General features: G+C 38.4%; 1 protein-coding gene across 7 annotated transcripts in view; it reads right to left on the reverse strand.

Annotated features, from left to right (window-relative positions):
- Positions 1-12,607, reverse strand: part of xirp2b (xin actin binding repeat containing 2b) — a 130,854-nt gene that overhangs the window by 52,482 nt on the left and 65,765 nt on the right. For all 7 annotated transcript variants that reach the window (XM_069935322.1, XM_069935320.1, XM_069935325.1 and 4 more), the window contains one exon: positions 2,711-2,847. In XM_069935322.1, coding sequence (XP_069791423.1) covers positions 2,711-2,847 — 137 coding nt within the window. The remainder of the gene's footprint in view (positions 1-2,710; positions 2,848-12,607) is intronic.

Consider the following 12,607-nt stretch of genomic DNA (forward strand, 5'->3'; position numbering starts at 1 on the left):
CGAGTACAGCCCAAGAGCTGACAAACATTCCTCATGTGATAACCCTATCATTCCCAGAATCATCCTTATGAACCTCCTTTGAACCCTCTCTAAAGTTAGCACATGCTTTCTTAAAAGAGGAGCCCATAACTGCTCACAATATTCCAAGTGAGTTCTCACATATGCCTTATGAAGCCTGAATATCACATTCCTGCTCTTACATTCTTTTTCCTCTAGAAGGCATTGTATTTGCCTTTTACATTGCTAACTCAATCTACAAGTTTAACTTCAGGGTATCCTGCATGTGGACTTCAGGTCCCTTTGCATCTGGGAATTTTCAATTTTCTCCCCATTTAGAAAATAGTCTGCTTCTACTTCTACTTCTACCAAAGTGCATGACCGTCCACTTTCCGACATTGTATTTCATTTGCTACTTCTCTGCCCAGTCTCCTAATCTGTCTAAGTCCTTCTGCATCCTCCCTGTTTCTTCAACACTACCTGCTCCTCCACCTACCTTCGTATCATCTGCAAACTTGGCCACAAAGCCATTTATTCTATATCTAAATAATTAATATCCAACATAAAAAGAAATGGTCCCAACTCTGACCCCTATGGAACATTACTAGCAACTGGCATCCAACCAGAATATGATCCCGGTAACTCGACCCTGCTTTCTGCCAATCAGCTAATGCTCTACAAATGCTGGTATGTTTTCTGTTATACCACAGGTTCTTATCTTTTCAAGTAGCTTTGTGCGGCACCTTGTCAAAGACCTTCTGAAAATCAGAATACACAACATCCACTGCATCTCCCATGTCCACTTGCTTGTCACCTCTTCAAAGAGTTCCAATTGGTTTGTCAAGCAAGATTTTCCCTTCAAGAAACCATGCTGGCTTTGACCTATCACCATGTGTTTCCGAGTACTCCATAATTTCATCCTTGACAATCGACTCCAACATCTTCCCAACCACTGTCGTCAGGCTAAACAGTCTATAATTTCCTTTCTGCTGCCTCCCTCCCTTCTTGAATAGTGGGGTGATATCTGTAATTTTCCAGTCCTCTGGGACCATGCCAGAATCTGTTCATTCCTGAAAGATGATCACCAATGCCTCCAATAATCTCTACCACTACTTCTTTCAGAACCCAAGGTTTCTGCAAAGGTGAACCAACTCACATTTTTACAACATAAAAACGTTATAAAAATGTTACTTTCTATCTGCCGTTCCCTTGCTCATCCCCTTGCTTGCCAATAATCCCATGAATATCTCCTTACTCTTCAAACAATAGCATATCTTAGTATCATCCACAAACTTGGAGATATTATTTGATCCTCTCATCCCAAGATTGCTGGACCTCATCCCAGATTGCAGCAACCACTCAATCGCAAAGTAGCCTGCTTTCTCCTGCACTTAGTGGGCTGTCTGTTAACTAATCCTCAATTCACACCTGTATGTTATCCCCAATACTGCTCTGTGTTATCTTGTTTAATGATCTCTGGTATAGCTTCTTTTCGAGGGCCTTTTGAAAGTCCAAATATATCGCATTAACTGGTTAAGCCTTATCTATTTTGCTGGTAACAAACTCAAAAAATTCAATTGAATTTGCCAAGCATGATTTCTCTTTTATAAAGTGGTTCTTGGTTTCTTTCTATCTTCCAACCAACGACTGACCTGCGTACAAGTTGGCTACTGATCCACTATCACTAATTTCACTTGCCGAGCCACCAATAGTTTCACCCTAATTGTTCAGGTGAAACTGGTGTGGCCAAGCAGAGATCTGAAGTATTAATCACAGAATTTGTTGTTAAGATTAAATACAAAAAAAAAGAGCAATATCTGCCAATATATTCAAAAGTCCTCTTGTAAATGGAAAATGGCATTCCCCTATCCTATGGGTTATATTCTGAACAATTATTTTTGGCAGAACTCTATCATTAATAGAAAAGGTTCAGATGAACTGCCCACAGCGAAAATAACCTGTGAAATCCCTTTGAGGATTATTTCCAACTCGTATTGAAAATGATACTGTTATTCTGATTATAGCAAAAGTCTAAGGGTTTACAATATATTATAGTTTAAAATATTCTCCCAAAATAATGAAAATGCTTACAACTGTTCTTAAATTTATCAATTGGGTAAAGACAAAGCAGCTGATGCAACTGCCTTAAAGCACCGGTGATCCAGGTTCAGTTTAAACCTCTGGCATTTCTCGTGCAGTTCCCTCAGTCTACCCACATTTGTGTGGATTTCCTTGAGGCATCTGCTTTCCTTTTACTTCCCAACAATAGATAGTAGGTTAATGGGCCCAAGCGTGAGTGTGTGGGTATTCAAAGAGAATCAGAAGATCTGATGGACATGAGAGAGATCAGGTCACAGAGAATGGGGGATAGATCGTTTGGAGGGCTTGCATAGACTCACCTTCCATGCCATATGAGAAATATAAAACAAAAAGATGCATCAAACTAAGACTAAGGATATGCTTGCATTTCCTTTAGTTATAAGTTTCAAACAAGGCATTCAATCAAGTTCTCCTCTTCAAGTCAGCAATAAGGTTGCAGTTGCCCCTCGACTTCAAAAACTGGATTTCGGTCATCAGTTCTTCTGCTCAATTTGTCTACTACCAACGGATGCATACATCTATCTTGGAACAATACATAAATGCTCTGCATATAAAGTCATGATCATTTTCATTTTAAAAAAAAAGTAGAACGACCAGTAAGGGTGATACTTACAACGACTGAAGGGCAACTGCTCTCCTTCTTGGAAACAGCTGCTTGATACATCGCTAATCTCTCCTTAAGTGAAACAGTCTCCTGAATATCGAGATGTACACTGTCAGACTGGCTGGGTTCATCAGATGTGACAGCAACTGGAAATGTGAACACAAGTGGATTTCAAGACTTTTATAATTGATGCTGATTAGGTTACCAGAGCAAGGCATTTCATTGTTCCAATGTCAACATTGAATACCCTGAAACACAACCTCCCAACCCCTCATTATATGGGGAGACAAAGGCAAATGAAGATGTGGGGGATCTCTTTTGTTTTATTAAGTCAAGTTCTTTGAAGTTGTCTTTGTAGCTAACCTCCTAATAGATGTCAATATTTACAGGGAAATATTTTTCAAGAAATATGAATTTGCATGCAGTGGAATCTTTCAAGCAACCAACTGACACTGGAAAGGAATGTTGAGTTAATTTAATGTGCTAACTTGCAGAAAATGTGGGATGGATTAAAATAAACATTATTTTCAAGCAATTTAAACAAACTTTCAACTATTCTGTCAGTATGGAATTATTTGATTTTCAAAGCTTTTGCATCTCTTGTCAGATTTAAACCTCCCATGCAGAGTAAATTTTATAAAAAAAGATTTAACCATATTTGTCTATATTTCTCAGACCTAGACATGCTCAAAATTTTAAAAAAAGATGGTGGAATGTTGTTAGGAGTGAACAGATGTAGACAAAGTGCATACAATTCTCGATACATTTCAACATTTCTTTCCACAAAAACAAAGCAAATTATTGCATTATCCAGAGAGTAGCTTTTTTCATCTATTTTCCTAAAATTATTCTTGAAATCCTCCTACTGCCTGATTGTTAGATTGCACAATTGCTTAAAAAAAAACCAAGTTTTGCAGTGTCCACAATAAAGTCAATTTCAATATTAGTGAAGAATATATTCGTTATAATATAACAAGAAAATTGTCTGTGTTTATCCCACATCTGTTCACTCCCAATAAAATTCGACTGTACGATCTTTTAAAAAAAATTTGTGAATACCCCTGTACTCATGTCTGAGAACCACAGACAGCCATTGAAGTTGGAAATCTTGTCTTAAGCATTTAATGTTTAAACTCATTTTAGAGCAATAGCTCATCTTTAGGTGGATAGATTTTTAATTGGCTGAACATTTATAATTGGATATGTTGTTGTCTAGCATTTGCAGGCTTGAATGAACATGATAAGTTTAAGGACTGTCTGGAAACGCTCAAAAATTCTTCCTTTTAGGCAACTGCTTTATTAGAAACACAACTGAATAATTTCTGTTGTTGTATCATATTTTCCTAGCTTGTATTCTTGATAAGCATGTTTGTAAACATCCAATGGAATGATATCATCCACTAAAAAATACAAGTGGCTGGAGGTGCTTGGAAATTTGACCCAATGTTGGATTTAATGCAAAATGTGTGTAAAGCTCATAGAACTGGGAGTGATTTCGCTTACAGAATGGTTTCCTCCCACTGTTCAAAAACATACCTGGGGTGAAGGTTAATTGGGAGTAAATTAGAGGTAAAATTGGGCAGCACAGACTTGATGTCCAAAATGACCCGTTACTGTGCTGCATGTCTAAATAATAATAAAAATAAAATAAATATGATAGACCATAGAACATTTTTCTGTCTAGTTCCACTGACCTACATCTGGACAATATCCCTCCATACCCCTCCCATCCATGTACCTGTCCAAACTTCTTCTTAAGTATTAAAATTGAGCCTGCATTTACCAATTCAGCTGGCATTTACCAATTCAGCATGTACCCACCCCTCTCCATATAAAGAAGTTCCCCCTAATATTCCCTTTTAACTTTTCCCTTTTCAACTTTAACCCATGAGAAATATTTTGTATCTCTTTTAAACTCACTGGAAAAAATCCTGCTTGCTTTTAGTTTATCTATACCCATCATAATGACATATACTTCTATGAAATCTCCCCTCATTCTTCTACGCTTCAGGGAATAAAGGCTACCGTGTTTAACCTTTCCCTGTAACTCAGCTCTTCAAGTCCAAGCAACATGCTTCCATTCTTCTTTTATTTAGGTGACTAAAACTGCAGTCAGTACTCCAGATATGAACTCATCAATGTTGTATACAACTTCACCATAACATCCCATCACCAATACTCAACACTTTGATTTACAAAGGCTAATTTGCCAAAAGCTCTCTTTTCAACCCCATCTACCTACAACATCACTTTGAGGCAATTATGAATCTGTATTCCTAGATCCCTCTATTGTGCCACTCTCTTCAATGCCCTACAGTTTATTGACCATGTCCTACTTTGGTTTCTCCTTCCAAAGGGAAATACTTCATATTGTTCTGCATTAAATTCCAAGGGCCATTTGTAAACTATTTTTCCAGCTGATCCAATATGTCCTGCAGGCTTTGAAAAACTTTCTCACTATCCACTACACCTCCAAAATCTGTGTCATCTGCAAATTGCTGATCCAATTTGCCACATTATCATCCATAGATGACGAACAACAATGGACCCGGCACTGATCCTGGAAGCACAGCTGTCATCATGGGTCTTCAGTCTGAGAACCAATCAACAACTACCGCTCTCTGGTTTCTCCCATAAAGCCAATATCTAATGCAATTTACTATGGTACTGTGCAAACACTATGGTAATCACTAAGTGTCTGAACCTTCCTGACCTACATCTCATGCGGGACATTGTCAAAGACCTTACTTAAGTCCACACAAACAACATCCACAGTCTTTCCTTCATCAACTTTCTTGGTAACCTCTTCAAAAAGCTAGGAGATTGATTAAACATGACCTGCCATGCACAAAGCCATCTTGACTCTCTCTAATCAGTCCCCATCTATCCAAATCCATGTACCTGTATATTCAATCTCTTAGAACCCCTTCCAAAAACTTAATTACTACTGACATCAGGCTTACTGGCCTATCATTTCCCAGATTATTCTTAGAGCTGTTTTTTTAAAAATAGAACAACATGAGCTACCCTCCAATCTTTTGGCAGCTCATCCAGGGCTATGGACATGTTAAATATATCTGCCAGGACATCTGTAATTTCTACACTACCTCCCCAAGGTCTGAGAAAATATCTTGTCAGGTCCTGGGTATTTATCCACTCTCATTTTCCTTAAGACAGTAAGTACCTCCTCTTTTTTAATCTGTATAACTTCCATAACCTCACTCCTTGTTTGCCTCACTTCCATAGACTGTGTGCCATTTTGCTAAATACAGATGTCACAAATTCATTTAAGATCTTCCCTATCTCTTTTGGCTCCTTACATAGCCGACCACTCTGATCTTCAAGAGGGTCAATTTTATCCCTTACTATCCTCTTGTACTTAATATACCTGTAGAAGCCCTTAGGATTTTCCATCACCTTGTCTGCCAAAGCAACCTCATGAATCTTTTAATTCTCTTAACTTCTTTCTTAAATCTTTTGCATTTCTCCTCAAGAACCTCATTTGCTCTGTGTTGCCTATACCTGGCACACTCTTCATTTTAACCAGATGGCCATTATCCCTCAAAGACTCAGGTTTCCTCTGCCTGTGAACTCTGCCTTTAATCCTGACAAGAACATATAAACTCCATAATCTCAAAATTTCACCTTTGAAGGACTTCTACTTACCATGCATATCTTTGCCAAAAAACAACCTGTTTCAATCCATACATTCTAGATCCTTTCTCATTTCCTCAAAATTGGCCTTTTTCCAATTTAGAATCCCAACCCGAGGACCAGACCTACCCTTCTCCGTAATTAACTTGAAACTAATGGCATTCAGATTCAGAATCAGAACACTGGACTTACAGAGTCCCCTTGCATGTACTTCTAACACATTTTCTGGCTTGTTCCTAAAAGGAGATCTAGAATTGCACCTTTGTCTAGTTGGTGCCTCGAAATATTGATTTAGAAACCTTTCCTGAACATATCTGACAAACTCTAAGCCATCCAACATTTTAACGTATGGGAGTCCCAGTCAATATGTGGAAAGTTAAAATCTTCTCCTGCAGTTGTCTGCTAGCTATCTATAGATTTGCTCCTCCAATTCTTGCTGACTATTGGATGGTCTATAATAAAACCCCATTTGTGTGGATATACCTTCCCCATTCCTCATCTTCACTTATATAGCCTCTGTAGACAAACTGTCAAATTAGTCCTGTCTGGGCACAGCTGTGACATTTTCCCGGAGGAGCAATTCCAATCTCTCCTTCTTTCATCCCTTCCTCCCCGCTCTTTCACACCTGAAACAACAGCACCACAAAAATTGAGCTGTCAGTACTGCCTCTCCTGCAATGAAATTCCACTTATGGCCACAATGCCGTAATTCCACATGCCAATCCACACTCTAAGCTCATCTACCTTTCCCACAATACACCTTCCATTGAAATAGATATATCAGAACATTTTTCCCACCTTGCACAACCCTTTAATTTATGTCTTTTTCTATCCCCACAACATTATTTGCTCTGGCATTCCGGTTCCCATCCCTCTGCATATTTAGTTGAAACAATTAACCTTTGAAACATGGGAGGACGCCAGAACACCCAGAGGAAATTCATGCACTCACAGGGAAACATATAAACTCCTTACAGAGACCCTTTCTTCAGGAGTGCCGAAAACCAAATAATCAGACATCTAGTAAATGAACGATACATTCCCCCTCCTCCCCCAAATAATAAGTAGCTAGTGCAGTGGTTCTCAACCTTTATCTTTCCACTTACGGTGCTCTGTGATGAGTAAGGGATTGCTTAAGGTGGGATGTGAGTGAGAAGGGAAGCGTGAGAATCACTGCTCTGGACCCAATTGTTACTGAAATATTTTGCTTGAGAAAAATTGTCATTGGCCCATTTGCTTTGGAGTTATGAAACCATGCACATAATGAGTCAATGAGGTACGATTAAAACAGTGATTTTCAACCTTTTGCTTTCCACCCACATCCCACCTTAAGCAATCCCTCACTAATCATAGAGCACCTATGGCACAGGAAATACTTAAAGTGGTATGGGAGTGGAAAGAAAAAGGTTGAGAACCATTGAGCTAGTGGATAATTCATAAAATGAAAACAAAGGAATTGGTCATTAAAACTTAATATTTATATGCAATTTATTTTATTTCAAACTAACTTAGAATCTCAGATCCGAATAAAAATGAAATACAGATATGGAGATATCAAATACAAGTTTTGTAGAATGCATGGTTCCAACAGTATTGTTCCAGGATGATTTTAACATTGTGCCTGTAAAAGTTTGTGTTGAGACCATGAAAGGAGGGCTCACATAATACTTAATCAAGATAATTTTATGATTCACTCGAACACAATAACAAAGGTACAGAATTTTTTACATTAACATTTAGGTTTTTTTTGTGTTGCTAAAAAAGATTTATAAATTATGTGCATTCAAGATGCATAGTAGAAGCATGTGCACTGGAACAAATACTATCTGATCACTGTATGTTCCATTTTTAAACTTTTAACCAAGCTTTTGAGTTTCTCTGATCTCATGACCAGCACGCAATTGCAAACCTATCATGTTAATAGTATTACATCTGATACATGCAAGGCAATCTCTTAAAATAAACATTAATTTTTGTTACCGATTTAAAAAGTCAAGGCCACATGTTTGAATAAATGTTCAGATGGTTAAAAAACATACAAGCAGATGTACCCATGGGAATTTTAAATTTATTGGGAGAAATGCAAGTCTTCGAGAATAAGTTTTCCTCTCTAATTATCAAGAACACATACTTGTCCTATATTTCAATAAAAATATCACAAGCAATAAATCAATATCCAATGACAAGCTGGCAATGGAGTCAAGAGTTTACGCCACATGAGAAGTTGAAGTGATCACGGCTTCTAGTACAGAAATAAATTGTTTTATAACATAATCTACAAACCCAGTGAAACGCACAGCTTAAAAAAGTTTGTCATGCCGTTCTTTTCACATTAGTCAACATCTTTTTAAATCCCACATAAATTGAAAGATGCAGAACATTCATGCTCAACAGCAGCTTAATTTCTTGGCAGCTCTTACAATGCACAACTGACATAGCCGCTCCATTTGCAGTTGAAGTATCAAGTGGATAATAGCCAATTATGTCTCTGTACTTATACAAATTACTTTTTAAAAAAAGTTATTTACATTCTCTTAGAAGCTGTTTGATAATATGATTGCGATTTTGCTGTCAAAGATCCTTGATTACAAACATATCCTCAAGGGAACATATTCAGAATAGACCCAGTCCATTACGTTAGTCAAGCATTCATTAGTTTTGTACATTGAAACCACTGATTCATTAGCTTAAGACATTGAAACCAATAATTGTGGTGTGTACAAGAATGATATTTTTTTTATTCTTGAAGTCTCACATCATCTGGCGTTAATTATATAATTAATCTACAGAAATAATTCAACATTTAAGTAGTAAACTTGTGATAGTCATCACTTTTTTTGTCTTCCTGACATTATAAATGCTTGATATTGGATGGGATCAAGAATGTGAGCTATATCAAAACTTCTAGTGGATGACACACTTCAACTAAATAATTCATCTCAAAAAGAAAGGAAACAATACCTCTTGGGTTAAAGATTACAAGAGGCCTATAGACAGTGCACCAGCACACTGCAGGTCACCAAATTACTGGTGTGGTCAGTAGTTAGGATAATTGCACTATGAAGTTTGTGGCAAAATCTTCTTATGTTAAAATCACTCTCTTGATTTCTAAGTGGCAGACAATGTGAGCATCCATCTCTTTCTTCATCAATACTCTGATGCCAAAGTAACATCCTAGACTCATTCTCCTGACAGATATCTAAGTAGGTGGTATGGCAGAGCTAGTAGAGATACTGTCTTGCAGTGCCAGAGACTTTTGGTGCTGTCCGTGCAGAGTTTGTCCCGATTGCCATGATCCCATATGTTTCCCCTGCACCCCACAGACAGGTGCCTTGACAGGAAATTGGTGATGATAAATGTCCTCTTGTGTGTAGATGAATAATAATTTGTGTGGCAAGTTGATTAGAAGGTACAGAGAATTTTTTTTTTAATGGAATTAGTGTGAAGATTGATGACCAGTCAGCAGACAGAAGAGCGTATTTCTGTGCTGTATTTCCTTCTGAGTCCAATTGCAACCTTTAATGTAGAGGTAACAAGACGTTGATGAAGAAAACACAAATCCACTCAAATTAACACTTAGAACCGGCATTCAGCCACTGGTACTGCACTTTGTATAAAGGATGATAACAGGACAAGAATTGAAGCGGTGAGACACCAGGCACAATAAATGATACAAATGTGCTGTAGGAATACAACAGGTCACGTAGCATCCATAGGAAGTGAAAGGTAACCAATGTTTCGGGTCTGAGCTCTTCAATAGGAATAAGGAGAAACATGTAGACCACTAAATAAAAAGGTGGGGGGAGCAGGGAAGAAAGGGCAGGAGAAGGAACACAGGCTGACAGTTAAGAGGTGGATACAGGTGGGAAGGTAGCAGAGAAAGAAGTGATGTGATAGGGGAAAGAAAAGTAGGCACCAGGCACAACTGGACAGAGCTAATGCAGACGCATGAGTGGCTTACTGGAGGGTGAGGTGGTGCAGGAGTTCTACTGCCAAAGAGCTCATAAGAAATTTGATGAGGTGCTTTTTAAAAAAAAAACTAATGTGTACATATAATGAAATGTTTAGAGCTTTAGAGCTCAAGAAAGCTCAAGTCCAACGTCAGGTGCAGGCTTTATTTAACCAATCAATACAGTGCCTTGTGCAGATTTTGAGACCCACCTTTACCAGTACAAAAGTGTTAAATAACTCGATTAGCTCACCTTTTCACAAGTGCTGTTCCTCCACCATCAGGCTGCTAAATAACAAACTCAATCAGAGACTCATTTGAGGATACTTACTTTGCACATTCTATATTATTAAATATTTTTTTCTGTATTGCACTGTCCGCTTGATTGTACTTCTTTCGTTGTCTACATTTGTTTCTTTTGTATACATATGTATCTTTTCTTCACTAGTTTTTTTGCACTACCAATAAGTAGAAATTCTGCCTGGTCTTCAGGAATAAGTATCTAAGGGTTGTACTTGATGACATGTTTGTACTCTGACAATAAATCTGAACTTTGAAGTGTGCTACAGTGGGTCATAACTGAGGTCTTAGCTTCCAATGCAGCATAACTGAAACATCTAAGCTTAACCTCCTGCCCTGAGATGTTGCCGTTCTACTAGTCAAAATCCAACTGCTTCCATGACATTGTGCAAAGAGATGTTCAGGCAGATAAGATTCACTGTCTGAGAACGTCAACAGCTCCAGAGAGGACAGACCTGTTGCTATTGCATCCCTGCCATTCAGCCAAAGCCATCAACTCACCCCATTCGCTCACCTCCTCACAAAGTTACTGTCTTGCTGCAGATTATATAGTCTAAATCTGGGACTTTCAGCCTCGAAACTGCTTGAAACCTCTTCCAGGAATCTGAAACACAATTACCTTGTGCAATCCAAATGGCCGTCACTGGAATAGCACCAGGGCAGGCAAGATCATAAGAGGGGCAAGCACCAAAATGTCAAACGATGATTTGAGTGGCACACTGGAGCAACTTGAAAAGTTGTTTCCTCATATTTCCAATAACTACAGTTAAATCTGGTGGTGTCTGTGTAGAGTTGACCGGTAATCCCGTGAAGAAATCACGCCAGCGCCTCTACTTGCTCAGGAGTTTGTGAAGATTTGGCATTACATGATAAACCTTGGCAAATGTCTACAGATGTGTAGTGGAAAGTGTGCTGACTAGCTGCATCACGCCCTGGTATAGGGGATACTAATATCTCTAAGTGGAAACCCCTGCAAAAGGTAGTGGACGCAGCCTAGTAAATCACAGGCAAAGCTCTTCCCACCATTCAAGGAAATTTACATGGATCACTGCTGTTGAAGAGCAGCGGTAGTCATCAAGGATCCACACCACCCAGGACATGCTCTGTTCATCAGCAAAGACGTATAAGTGCCACAAGACTCACACCACCAGGTCCCAGACCTCCACCATCAGATTTTTAAACAACAAACTTAATCAGAGACTCATTTAAGGATCTTGCTTTGCAAATTATTTATTATTAAATATTTATTTTCTCTATTTCCCAGTCAGTTTATTTACATTTTCTTCTTTGTTTATGTATACTTTCTTGAACACAGGCTTTTTTTTGCCTGGTAGAAATTCTGCCTGGCTCGCAGGGAAAAAGAATCTCAGGGTTTTATGTGATGTCATGTATGTCCTCTAACACTAAATCTGAACTTTGAACTTTAAACATTCCTGCTGGGTGCTCATGTTTCTTCCCATATTCCAAAGATATTTGGGTTGGTAGTTTAATTGGTCACTGTATATTGCCTCTAGGGTGCAGATGACTGTTGAAATCTTGGGGCAGAGGAGAGGGGAGTTGGCAGACTGGTGGGGACAGTAGGTTACAAGGAAGAGTAGTGAGAATCGAATTGTTAATCAATGGCTGCAATTGCCTTCTACTATATTGATAAAAGAATATAGTAAATATGGTTCATTCCATTATTATATGAAAAATGACAATTTTTCAATTATAAATTTAGCTTGAATATTTATTTTGTGTCTGCTTCTATTTTGTAATGTGGTCAGATGGTCAGTAGGCAAGCTGTGAGACAGTTAGTGAGGTACATTGCATTGAGGCTGTATTCATGATACCACAAGCAGATAGGTGTGTCTTGGGCAGGAAAGATTTGCGAGGTTGGTATCTACCTTCCTATTCCTTCTCTTTGACATAATGATTGCAGTGAGGACTGTCTGTTCACAACAGCCACTTTGTGCCACAGGACCCCGAACTTTCCTACGGTGAATACTTTCAGGCTTCTCCAT

The sequence above is a fragment of the Narcine bancroftii genome, chromosome 4 (assembly GCF_036971445.1).
Source record: "Narcine bancroftii isolate sNarBan1 chromosome 4, sNarBan1.hap1, whole genome shotgun sequence".
Classification (NCBI taxonomy): Eukaryota; Metazoa; Chordata; class Chondrichthyes; order Torpediniformes; family Narcinidae; genus Narcine; species Narcine bancroftii.